This window comes from Geotrypetes seraphini, chromosome 3, assembly GCF_902459505.1.
Source record: "Geotrypetes seraphini chromosome 3, aGeoSer1.1, whole genome shotgun sequence".
Lineage (NCBI taxonomy): Eukaryota > Metazoa > Chordata > Amphibia > Gymnophiona > Dermophiidae > Geotrypetes > Geotrypetes seraphini.
In genome coordinates, this window is record NC_047086.1 from 219,586,280 (window position 1) to 219,599,668 (window position 13,389).

Consider the following 13,389-nt stretch of genomic DNA (forward strand, 5'->3'; position numbering starts at 1 on the left):
ACGACTCATTGAAATCAAATGGTAACAAAGATATTAGCTATTAAATGTGGAAGCAAAGATCTGGAAACACACAACTTAAATGATTAATCATGATTTTCTAATGCCAGGTTTATTATTATTATTTTTTTAGGGGGGGGGGGGGGTGGAAGGAGGCTGTGATTTGAGGAGAAAGAAATGATTTGCTCAATTTCTGTTGCTGGTGTTAGTGAGGTTTTGTGCCAGTCTATTTTCTTGCACTAGCCTAAACTACCACAACTTTCCTTTGCTTTTAAAAAAAGCTATAGGTAGAATCCCCCCCAGGATAAAGAGCTAAGGTTATTGTTGCAGAGTGCAGGGTTAATCAGGTGCTGTAGCTGTAATATGGGAATGGGCCTGACTGCAGAAATCAGCTGACACCAAACCAATAATATTACTGTGTGGAATATACATATTAATTTCAGACACCAGATACCACATATGCATAAGCTATGCACTCAACACTCTCCGAGGTGTTGATACATCTCAGCAAAATATTGGTTCCGTTATTAACACACACCTGTGACTGCACATTTCCATGGCCACCAGTGTTCTGTTTGCCTACAGTTTTTGCACACAAATTATTGCATATATATATATATATAATTTTTTTTTTTTTACTGCATGGGGGCATAAGTATTAGTTTTTACAAATATGTTAAGAAACTGTGCACAGATCTAATGCATGGTTTATTATATTGGCCCAACAGAGAAACCAAGAAACATATGTTGACCAATATAGTTTCAGTACAGCTCAGCATCACAATCTCTAAAACAACAAACTGATTCAAGATATAGGATGAAAATAAAACATTAAGAAGCCAGGGATCTTTTTTTAGAAAGGTCTTTTGACTTTACTCTTTGACCCATCCAGAGTTATTTGGCAGCTGGGATTCTCAAGGGAAAATCTTTAGGAATGTGACCTCCCTCCTTACCCCCCTCAACACACACCCCTCCCAAGCTGGCAAACATAAACAGACCGAATGGCCAAACAAAAACAAGAGACTTCCACTGGATGTGCGTGCTATCTATGCTATGTAATATCACACATAGCTCCTACATACATTCGTTAACCCACCATATTTTACTATTCCTCATCCTATTGTCTAAATTTACTACTGTTAATGCATATTCTGCAACTAACTATGGGATCTCTTCTCCTACTGCCTATGCAATATACTGCCTATGCAATCTACACTATACACATCACCCTTACCTTGGTAAATCTTAAGTATAAAGGGCAATACATCTTTATCTGCTATTTTGTTATTTATTCAAGGTTCCTTCACGGACAGGGGGTATACCTCAAGAAAAACAGGCATGAGAGACAGGAAAAGCTAACTACTGACCAAGGCCAGTATCCTTATCTAGCAGTCAAACTGGTGGGATAAATGCATGGGCCAGAAAACAAAGACAGAACTTATAAAGAAAACCCCAGGTCTTCAGATTACCCTAGTCCAGTGGTCTCAAACTCGCGGCCCGCCAGGTACTATTTTGAGGCCCTTGGTATATTTATCATAATCACAAAAGTAAAATAAAACAGTTTCTTTATCATGTCTCTTTGCTATAAATTACAATATTATTATTAAGACTTAGCCAAAAGGAAAGATTTATAAACTATAAAGTTTTACCTCATGCTAAATTATCAGTTCTTTAATAAGACATTAACTATTTTTTTCTGAGGCCCTCCAAGTACCTATAAACCAAAATGTGGCCCTGCAAAGGGTTGAGTTTGAGACCACAGCCCTAGTCTGTCTTTAATCGTGCCCCCTCCCCCCAAACCACCACAAAGCCGTGCCCGAGATCTTCAAATTTGGGGAAAACTGTCTACTGTTAAAGCAGAATTTCAGGATGGCAGGCTCAAAATCTGTCCAAGCTGAAATATAACCCCCCACTTCGTATAGAATAAACGCAAAATACAGGTTCAGAGAAAGAAAATAACTGCCCGAAATATGGGCGTTTCTTCCGACATCCGGCTGTCCTAACCCCAAAAAAAATTGAACTGCAACACAGAGCTCGAATGCCATGCCTTACAATATATTTACACTGCATATTTTGCTTGCTTGCTTTACTCATGAGTATTCTATATAGCAGCTTGATTTGCATGACTACATTGCATTAGCTTGTATTACATAATAATGGTGGTGTTGGATGATTTTTTTTTTCACATGTGCAACGTTGCATTACGTCCAGGATTTGTTGTTCTTTCCTCCGGACCGAGGCCGCGTCCTGCACAAGCTCCACCCACCACAGTCTGCTATTCCAAACAATGAATGGGTTGAAGGCAGCAAAAGGCGACTCTCACCGCGCAGGCGTCTTGGCTTCCAACAAGCGAGCCAATCGTTTCGTGCCATGCTGCCTCGACACCCGCCTCCATCACACAAGCGAACCAATGGGGCGAAGGGGGAGGCGGAACTCCGCCGGCTACGGCTGGGTATTTCATGGCGAGCCGGGTGGCGAATCGAAGAATCTGTAGTAGCGGCGGTTAATGCTGAGGGGGGGATTAGACTAGCGGACGCATCTGCAGCAGGCGCTTGTTCTTTATTTGCAGCACACCTGGGTCCGTGAGCGCGAGTCGACGCGCCGCACGGGTAGCACGAGAGTACCGTTTGTTGTCATCACGTGACCGTGCCGCGAGGCGCCCGGCTATCCGCCTTTTGCAGGGTGTTTTTTTTCCCCCGCCCTCCACACCCCTTTACTCCTTCCTACTCCGCGCGCTCTCTCGGCCGGTGGGAGTTTGGAGTGTGCGCCTCGGGCGGTTGGTCGGTTGGTGAGCGTCTCGCGCCGGGTCCTGTGGACATGCCGATGCCGAAGTTCCGCAAGGTGGTGATCCTAGGCTACCGCTCGGTTGGTAAGTGACGTTGCGCGCATCTCCGGCGAGAGGCATGGGGAAGCCTCGAGGCATGCTCGTCGTGCCCATGTGGCCTTGGACTGGGAGGGATGCTATCGCTCTCCTCGCTCCTCCTTTTCTGGGCTGCGTCTGGGATCGTGACTCGCCCTTTCTGAGCACGAGTTTTAATTTTCTTGCTCTGTCCTTGCGTTCCTAATCGTAGCCGAGGCATGCGAGAGTGCGTGGCTTGCCCGAGGCATGTTACTCTTAACCGCCGGGTTTTTTTTTTTCCTTCCTGCGACTGGAGGTGGAGGGAAGAGGGGCTGAACAGATTAAGGAGGGCTTCATACATTGGTTTTTATCAAAGCGCTTGTTATATGTTCGCATTGTTTGTGGCTTATCTGGGCCCCTCCTTGTTTCTGAGGGGTCCGGCTCGCATGTTGGGAAGCTAAGAGCGCTGGCCTTGCTTTCCTCGGGTTCTGGCTAATTATTTTTAAACTTTGTTCTGCCCTAATATTCATAATCTGATAAGAGAAGGGGGGGGGGGTTTGAGAAGTAATCAAAAGTGACCGATATCCTGGAGGCCGCATAGAGAATCGTGAGCTTTAGGCGGAATTTACTTGTGCCTGGCGGGTTTAAATTTGGGGTTGCTCGAGGAAACGAGATTGTTCTGTCCACGTGCGGATGCTTTTTTTTAAACTACCTCGCCGCGGTAATAGTTGGTATTGCCCACCAAGGCAACGCTAAGTGTTTCTCCTCTCTTCTCCCCCCCTCCTCCCCTCAACTTCTTTTTTTGGGGGTTTGTATTTATCATGAACGTGTCCTGTGTCAAAGGCAAAAATTGCTAAACGCGAGTCCAGTTTTATCTTAACAGAACCCTACACAATCCATGCACTCAGAAGTATGATTCTTTCTACCTGTTAAGGAATTAGAGTGGAAGGAACTTGTTTTCTTATGTAATTTTTGCACTACGTTTTATCTGGGGGAAGGGCTTTCTGGATGATTGAGCTTTTTCTGTTTTGGTTTTTCCTTACAGGGAAATCGTCACTGGCACTTCAGTTTGTTAAAGGACAGTTTGCTGAGGATTATGATCCAACTATTGAAAATAGTAAGTTGTGGGTGTGGCTTTTGGGGGGGTTTCCCTTTAGGCACTTGATGACTATATGTACACTTATATTTTAGTTCATAATCTTGAGCTAAAAAGTATGAGGTATCTGCTGGTTATTGCACTATTAGTGTGGTAGTGCAGAAAATCAGTAATGAAGTTACAGCTAGAATAGGAAATGTTTATCCTCAAACTGACATAGTTAAATCTTTATATACAGTTATTCAAACCAACATAAGGTAACTATGGAAATAAAACAAACATAATGATGGAAGTAAGGTGATGGCTAGAATACTGACTTCCCCCTTTGTTCTCTACAGACAGCAGGAGACACACTTGTTGAATTCTCACCTTGCATTTTAATACTAATTTTAAAGGCAAGTGCAAACAGTCCAGGGATAGCAAGTGTGACTGTATTTCCATGCTGTCTGGGGAGAATCATATTAGAGATATAATGGCCATCTCGGCTACTCCTTTTATTAAATAGTACAGAAGGATTTATCTGACATCCAAGGGGATTCATGGATGCTGAATAACTGTTTTACTGGTTGATTGAGAGTGCTATGAACACAGATCTCAATCTCTCCTGTACCAACACAACAGCAGTCCTGACATGCAACAGCCTCCCTCCTCTCCCTTACAAAGTGGCAAAGTATGTGGTGGTCCTGAACTGTAAACCCCTCCCTCAAGCCCTGAAAAACTAGAAGTGGTGGCAGTCCTCAGCTGCAAATCCCCCCCACTTCCCTCAAGTCTCTTAAGCTGCTGATTTGGGGGGGAGGGGATTTGTATACCAGCAGTGCTTCAGGGAGGGAGGTGGAGTTTGCAGCTCATGACTGCAGCCACTTCTAGTTTTCGGGGCTTGAGGGAGGGGGTTTTGCGGCCCAGGGCTGCTAGTGCTTCAGGGGACTTTTCCCACTGGCAAATCCCCCTCACACCCTGGTTAGTTTGGGTGAGTGTCTGTTAACTGAGATTTTACTGTAAATAAAATTGCAAAGTATGAAAGACAGGACTTGACAAACATTGGGTGCCATGATCCAATTTCTAAGCACGATGGTGGCCTGGTACCTGAGATTTCATACCACTGAAAGATGATGGGGCTTTTCCCTACCACATCACTGCCTAGAACCTCTGCCTTGTGTAGCGATCAGGCTCTGCATATACTATACTATATATTATCTTTAAAGACTGTTTATTCTCCCTCCCCATCAGCTATCTTGTTAGTCATTAAACATAACACAAATATCTGTGATGCATCTATCACAAGGCCCCTGCATTGGAAAATGCAACTACAGTACTAGCAACCACAAACTTAAACCTCAAGATGTTAAGATTTGCAATTCAACCCCAGAGAAAGAGAAACAGTACTCTACACTTGGAATATAGAAAGAAAGCAGTGCAGATTTACAGTAAAACTGCATTTTCTGTTCATGAAATTATTTAAAAAAAATTTTGACTTACCTTATTTTCTGGCCATATATTCATGTTTTTATCCCAGTTTCTTCTTTTCTTAATTTTCTTTCCAATGTCTGCAGTCTACCTCTTCTATCCTTCCTGTCTTCACTTCCTCTCATACATCATCTCTGACTTTAACCTTTTCCTTTCAGTTTTCCTCTATCTGCATCTATTTACAACTTTCATTCTCCCTCCATTTATTCTCCAGGTTGTTTTTTTTGCTAATTCTTCCTTCTCCTTCCCCTCTTCCAGCATCTTTTCTCTTCCCCCTCCTTTTCAGTCTTCTAACCAGTATCTACTATCTTGCCCCCTCCATCCAGCATATCCTCTTTCTTCCAACACATCTCTCTTCCCCATCATCTTATTTACTTCTTCCAACACTACCTATCTGGGGAATGGAGTGGGGGGGGGGGGCAGGCCTGTCATAGGCAGCTGATTCCTGCTAGTGGTGGCCACAAGTGGTACTCCATGCTCTTGCCCAGCCACCTGGAGGAGGGGAGAGTGGAGTTAGTGGTGCATTTGGATTTCGAGCAGCCCTACCTTCAGTCCTGCTAAACTGTCTGGCAATAGTGAATCTGGATGCTGAGGCTCTGCTGGTCTCAATCTCATCCCCTCTGATCCTGATTTTGAGGGATGGGATTGAGACCAGCAGAGCCTATAGCAATTTGGTAAAAGGCCCCTGTGGTATGTGGCTTCATTTATTGCCAAGACGGTTTAACATGACTGGAACAGAAGACAGGGCTGATCACAATCCGAATGCACTGCTGATTCCCCTCCTCCTGGTTACTGGCAAACCGCATTGAGGACTGCCATGGGGAGGAATCTGCTGTATGTCAGGCATGCCTCTGATCCATGACTATTCCCCACAGCAAAGACCCCCCTGTAAGTTTTGGGATTTTTTTTTTTTTTAAAACTAGTGGTTGAAGTACTCGGTGTAGAATATAATTAAAAAATTGGAAAAGAGTGAATTATAGTTTTTGGCGGAGATCAGTGTGTCATTTATAAAATGGAAAGAGCATTAGCTGTTCAAAAAGGATATTTTTTTTAAAATTCTTTATTCATTTTTAAACTTTCAACAAGTGTACAATATAAGTAATACATAGATTTACTAACAACACTTGGTATATCTATCAAGATAATAACAAATGTATATGTATCTAAACCCTTCTCCCCCCCTCCCTTTCCACACTATTTTCTTAATTGAATCAATCTTTTTCATAGTTCTTACCTTTTTTTCCTTTATTTATACAATCCCTCCCCTTTCTCCTCCATTCATAAGTAATGTTAAGAAAATGGTGTTTATTCATTACAAAACAATGTCAATGGCTCCCATATTTTATTAAACCTTTTATAATTTCCATTTTGTATTGCTATTGAACATTCCATTTTGTATAGATGACAAAGTGAATTCCACCAGAAATTAAAGTTAAGTCTGCTGTGATCTTTCCAATTGGTAGTAATATGTTGCATGGCAACTCCTGTCATAATCAATAAAAGTTTGTTATTACTTGCCGATATCTGACTCTTTTTTCTCATAGACATGCCAAATATCACAGTATCATAAGTTAATGCTACAGGATTTTCCAATAAAGAATTTATTTGATCCCAGATCGAATTCCAAAAGGCTAATATATAGGGACAATAAAATAAAAGATGATCCAAAGTCCCTACATCAAGCTTACAATGCCAGCATCTATTAGACAATGAACTATTTAACTTTTGTAATCTAACTGGGGTCCAAAATGCTCTATGTAAAAGAAAAAACCAAGTTTGCCTCATAGATGCTGACAGTGTACATCTTATTCTCCAAGACCAAATTTGTGGCCATTGAGATGCTGAAATTTGATGTTTAATCTCAATGCTCCAAATATCCCTAAGACAATTTTTAGGTTTTTTATTGACCAATTCACTAATAACTTTGTACCACTGTGCGGCCTGGTGACCCAGAAAATCTGCCTGGAAGCATAAAAATTCCATGCTATATTGAGAATTTAGATTTTTCCATTCAGGGAACCCTGCCTGAATGGCCTGCTTCAATTGCAACCATTTATAAAATTGTGATTTATTCAGTCCAAATTTATTTTGCAATTGTGTAAACTCAAGCATATTTCCATTTGAAATAACATCATTTAAAGTTCGTATTCCTGCATTTAACCAATGCTTCCAGACAATCTTAGATCCGCCAATTTGAATCTTGGAGTTTTGCCATATAGATTGATTTGTTGATTTATTTATAGGAATTTCAGTTAAATTACTTACATACCTCAGAGTTTTCCATGTATCTAATAAAAGTTTATTTTCTTTATACAATCTGGGCATCTTGATACTGAGAATGTGACAAAGATGTAAAGGAGACATGAGTCGCCATTCCAAATATAACCAATCTGGAGTGTATTCAATGAGATCTGGGAGGACCCAATACATACCTTGACATAAAATATAGGCCTGATGATACCTATAAAAATTTGGGAAATTTACCCCACCCTCCTTAATTGATTTCTGTAAAGATACCAAAGCAATTCTAGGAGTTTTGCCAAGCCAAACAAACTTAATAATTATTGAATTCAATTTTTTATAAAAAGAATTTTGGAAAAATACCGGAATCATACACATTTGATAGCAAACCACAGGCAATATCATCATTTTTATAGTTTGAACTCTCCCCCCACCAAGATATATGTAATGGATTCCATTGTTCACATAATTCCGAAACCTTTTTTAATAAAAGTTTTTCATTTTCTTTTACTGTATCTTCTATTGAATTTTTAATCCAAATTCCTAAATATTTTAATCCATCCTCTTTCCAAACAAAAGGAAATGAATCAAACATAGATTTTATGCAATGTACATTAAGCAAAAGTATTTCAGATTTATTCCAATTGATTTTATATCCTGAAAACATTCCAAACCTTTCAATCAATTCTAACAAACACGGTATAGTTGAACCTGGATTGCGCAAATATAATAAAATATCATCCGCATAAGCAGATAATTTGTATTCCCATTCTTTCAGGGGAATACCCTGTATCCCCTTTGTCTGATTAATAGCTATCAATAAGGGTTCTAACACAATATCAAACAGTAAAGGAGATAGAGGACATCCCTGTCTAACTCCTCTATGTAGTTTAAAACTTTCAGATAAATTATTATTAATGTATAATCTTGCCATAGGGGAGCTATACAAAGTTTTAATCATTTGAACAAAATCAGGACCTATACCAAACCAATCCAAAGCCTGATACATGAATGACCATTCTACCCTATCAAAAGCTTTTTCTGCATCTAAAGATAGAGCAAAAGCTGGTTCATTCATCATTTTAGTTAAATTTAAAGTATGAAATGCCAGTCTTGTATTGTTAGAAGAATGTTTGTTAGCAATGAAACCCGTTTGATGTACATCAATTATGTAAGGGAGAGCCTTTGCCAATCTTAATGCCAGTGCTTTGGCCAATAATTTTCCATCTATATTAATTAATGATATTGGCCTGTAATTCGAAACCAAAGTGGGATCTTTATTTGGCTTTGGCAAAACAATCACCACAGATTCTGCCATGATACTTTTAATACAACCTTTATTAAGTTGGAACTGATACTATTTTAGTAAATAGGGTAAAAGATTTAAAAATTCCATACCTTTTTGAACTTTATCATCAGAAGACTCGGAAGAATACAACTCTTTGTAAAAAGCCAAAAATTGATTTAAAATATTACTAATTTGATTATGCATATTTCCTTTCTCATCTTATTGCAATTATTTTTATTCTTCTCTTCTTTGCTTTAAGATAATTTGCAAGTAAACTTCCTGCCTTATTGGATTTTCCATAATACAAGGTTTGCGAAGAAAACAAATCTTTCCTTGCCATTTTTGAAGAAATTTTAGCCTTTAATAAAGCTTGCAGATTTTCATGATTCCATTTATCAATTAATTTGGACTCCAGCAGTTTAATTTCTTTTTCCAAATCTGAAAATTGTTTAATAAGTTGTTTTTTAATATATGCAGAATAAGAAATAATATTACCTCTTATAGTAGCTTTAAATGCATCCCATAAAATTTCCGTATTAATATCTGCTGAAGTATTTATTTGGAAAAATTCCAAAATTTTTAATTTAATTTCTTCAAGAAAAGTTGAATCCGAAACCAATGCATTATCAAACCTCCATAATGATCTATTATGTTAATTATTCTCTAGTGTAAGTGTAATCCACACTCCTCCATGATCAGACAAAATAATTGGATCAATGGAGGCTTGTGTCACTTGTTGCACCATGGAATATGATACCAATATGTAATCAATTCTTGAAAAAGATTTATGAACTGGTGAGCAAAAAGAGAATTCCTGATCATTAAAATGAAGAATATGCCATATCTTTCAAATTACAAGTATTCACCAAATTATCTAAGCCTAATGATTTTATATTTTTGCTTCTTTTTTTATCCAAAAAAGATCCATAACAGCATTAAAATCTCCAGCTGCTATTAAATTAGAAGCAGCCAGTGGGAGTATTAATTTTTGTATATTTGTAAAAAAATCTTTTTGATTCGAATTCGGGGCATAGATATTTATTAAAGTCAAAGTATTATTTCCCATACTCATTTCCACTTTTATCCATCTCCCTAAAGGATCAAAATCCATCATTTTGAATGAAGCTAAATATTTTTTGTTAACTAATATAGCCACTCCTGCCTTCTTCCCCACTGCAGGAGCGAAGAAACAGTGTTTCACCCAATTATCTTCTAACTTTCTGGATTCTGCCACTGACAAGTGTGTCTCTTGAATGTAATACACATCAGCCTGTTGTCTTTTTAAGAATGCTAACATTTTTTTCTCTTTACTGGGTGATTAAGGCCATTGACATTGAGTGAAAAGATTTTAATCTCCATCATTCCAATTAATTTTTACAAAATCTTTTTCATTTCTTGTATCTGAACAAAAAACTGAAATTATTTGAAATGAATAAACACCATTCTCTTTTATATCCCCCATATCAACATCCCTACCCCAATTATCAATTTCCCTTAACCCCCCTCCCACCCCTCCCTCTCCCACCCTTAATATTGACTGATAAAACCTGTTATCCCAGGACAAGCAGGCATGATATTCTCACATGTTGGTGACATCATCTACGGAGCCCCGATGCGGAAGCATTTTCAAGCAAACTTGATTGAAGATTTAAGTTTGCTCTGCTGCTCCACGCATGCGTGCCTTCCTGCTCCACTAGGGGGCGCATCCCCTCGTGGTCTCCAGTTCAAAATTTTCCGCTGAGCTTAGAAGTCGTGTTTTTCAGGCTCTGCCCCAACTGCCTTCTAGCACCGCGATTTTTCCTTGTTTTTTTCTCGATTAAGTCGCTGTGCGCGAATTCTTTACTTTTCAACTTGATTCCTGCTTCGTTTTTGACGACCCGGAGGCTTCCGGGTCCCCGTGGCCGCGTGGCTACTCGAGCCGCAGCTACTTTCAATTCTATGTCCCGGCCTTTGACCGGCTTTAAAAAGTGCACCCGGTGTGAGCGGCTTCTTTCCATCACAGACCCGCATCGCCGGTGCATCCTCTGCCTGGGGGCGGCTCAACCAACCGACTCCTGCCCCCAGTGCGCTACTTTCCAGAACCGGGCCCTCCGTCGAAGAAAAGGCCGCATGGCGGACCTTTTCGCCACAGACCAACTCTCTACCTTGGCCTCGAGGTCGGCCCCGGCCTTGACCTCGGCCCCGAATACCTCGGCATCGCCCCGAGACCCGAATCCGAAGCCCTCGGGACAGCAGAAAGCCTCGGCCCCGGGTAAGTCCCCTCTTCCTTCTTCAGGTTCCGTAACATCGAAGAAGCCAGCCTCGGGGACACCATCGACGCATGGCGGAAGCCCCATGCTTACAGCCCCGGCTAAGCCCTCCAAGCCTTCGGGCCGTGCCTCCACCACACGGGAATACTCTGATACGAGGTCGCCCCCGGTGGAGTGCACCGAGGCAGTGGACATGCCTTCGATGCTGTCCGTGCCCGTCTTCCAGGACCTACTCCGAGCGATGATCTCGTCGGAGCTGTCCGCTGCAATGGCCCAGTTACAATCGGCCTCGACCTCGACCCCGCAGGTGCCAGACCAGCCTGAGCCTCGCATCGAGCAACCTCGGGGAAAAGTGCGCAAGCTTCGCCGCATCCCATCCTCCTCGCCGAGGCGCCCGAGACGCTCTCCCTCCACAGACCGCCGCGGGGCAAAACGTCGTGCTAAAACGACAGAAACCTCGAACCGCCGTACCTCCAAGAAGGCCCGAGGTTCACCAACTCTACGAGGCTGTTCTACACCTCGTACGGGACCACTAAGGGTGGCTGAGTTATCACTCTCCAACCTGCGCATCCTCTGAACTCCCCCTCAGACCTGGACCCCGACCCAAGGTGGCAGGTATTCTCCGAGGGAGTCCGGGTCGAGGTCACCGATTCGACATCGATCGGTACCCCGAACCCCGGCATCGTCTCCGAGGGGCTCCTCGAGACGCCGAAGATCGACGACCCTGGAACACTCTCACAGTGCTTCCCCGGTCTCGGAGCGTGGATCGGAGCAGGAACCTCGATACTCGAGGGAAGCCTCCCCATCCTTCTCCACCCGACGGAGGTCTCGTTCACCGACCCCGCACGGGGCCCCGGGAACATCCCGCCCATCCTTCACTCGCTTTGTCCAGGACATGGGCCACGCCTTGGACTTAGACCTTCAGTCCGACTCCAGATACTCTAAGGAGTACCTAGCGGAGCTGGATATGCCATCACTGCCCAGAGAGTCCCTTCGCTTACCACCTAACCCGGTACTCCAACAGGCCTTCTTCAGGAACCTGGAGACCCCCTACATGGTCACAGCCGTACCCTCCAAAATGGAGGCCAAGTACCGCACAGTACCCTACCCGGGATTCGAACAACCACAGCTCTCCCACCAGTCGCTGCTAGTAGAATCCTTGAAAAAGGCTCACCCATCCCGGGTCTCAGCTGCGGTCCCCCCAGGCCGAGAAGGCCGAACCCTGGACAAGTTCGGCAGGAGACTATATCAAAATGCAATGATGGCCTCTAGGGTGCAAAGCTACACTTTCACCTTCATATCCTACCTCAAACACCTCATTGGACTATTGAGAGCCTTTGAGACTGACCTACCGGCCTCCCGGCAAGAAGCGTTTGGCCTGCTTTTAGAGTCCCTTTCCAACCTGCGCCTCCATCTATTCCATGCGGCCTACGATAGCTTCGAACTCTCCTCCAGAGAGGCAGCCTTTGCTATCGCCATGCGCCGACTAGCTTGGCTGTGCCTGGTCGACATGGCCTCAACTTGCAGGACCGGTTGGCTAACCTCCCCTGCGTGGGAAAAGAACTGTTCGATGACACTATCGAGGCGGCTACAAAACGCCTCTCCGAACACGAACGCTCGTTCGCCTCCCTCGTCCGGCAAAAGCCTAAACCAACCGCGTCCAGGCCGTTCAGGGCCCCTCCGCGCTGATACCCACAAAAATCCACTCCTGCCTTCTCGCGGCCTCCACCCAGGCGCCCGCAGGCCCACCATCGGGCTCTACCCAAGTCCCAACCGCCTGCGACTACCAAACCATCCCCGTCCTTTTGACGGGATACGTGGAAGGGGGCGGGCCCCCTCCGCCATAGTCCCAGGCCTCCTTCCCATCGGGTGTCGCCTCAAAGCCTTTTACCCTCGCTGGGAACAAGTCATGTCGGACGCATGGGTCCTTGGCATGATCTCATCAGGATACTCTCTCAACTTTCGGGCCATTCCTCCAGACAACCCTCCAAGGAATTGCCCTCCCAACCGGACGCAGCTACCCCTGCTCCTCTCCGAAGCTCGAGACCTGCTTCGCCTGAGAGCAGTGGAGCAGGTTCCCTCCGATCAACGGGGGAAAGGCTTCTACTCCCGTTACTTCCTGGTACCGAAAAAAACGGGAGACGTACGCCCAATACTAGACTTGAGACGCCTCAACAAATTTCTGGTACGGGAAAAATTTCGGATGCTTTCCCTAC

General features: G+C 43.3%; 1 protein-coding gene and 1 long non-coding RNA gene across 2 annotated transcripts in view; one reads left to right on the top strand and one right to left on the bottom strand.

Moving 5' to 3' along the window:
- Positions 1–2,368, bottom strand: part of LOC117356349 — a 28,894-nt gene extending 26,526 nt beyond the window's left edge. Inside the window, exon 1 of the long non-coding RNA XR_004538622.1 lies at positions 2,147–2,368. This is a non-coding gene — a long non-coding RNA (uncharacterized LOC117356349). The remainder of the gene's footprint in view (positions 1–2,146) is intronic.
- Positions 2,369–2,492: 124 nt separating this feature from the next.
- Positions 2,493–13,389, top strand: part of RHEBL1 (RHEB like 1) — a 40,583-nt gene continuing 29,686 nt past the window's right edge. The window contains exons 1-2 of the mRNA XM_033935455.1: positions 2,493–2,865; positions 3,881–3,952. Coding sequence (XP_033791346.1) covers positions 2,814–2,865; positions 3,881–3,952 — 124 coding nt within the window. The 5' untranslated portion in view covers positions 2,493–2,813. The remainder of the gene's footprint in view (positions 2,866–3,880; positions 3,953–13,389) is intronic.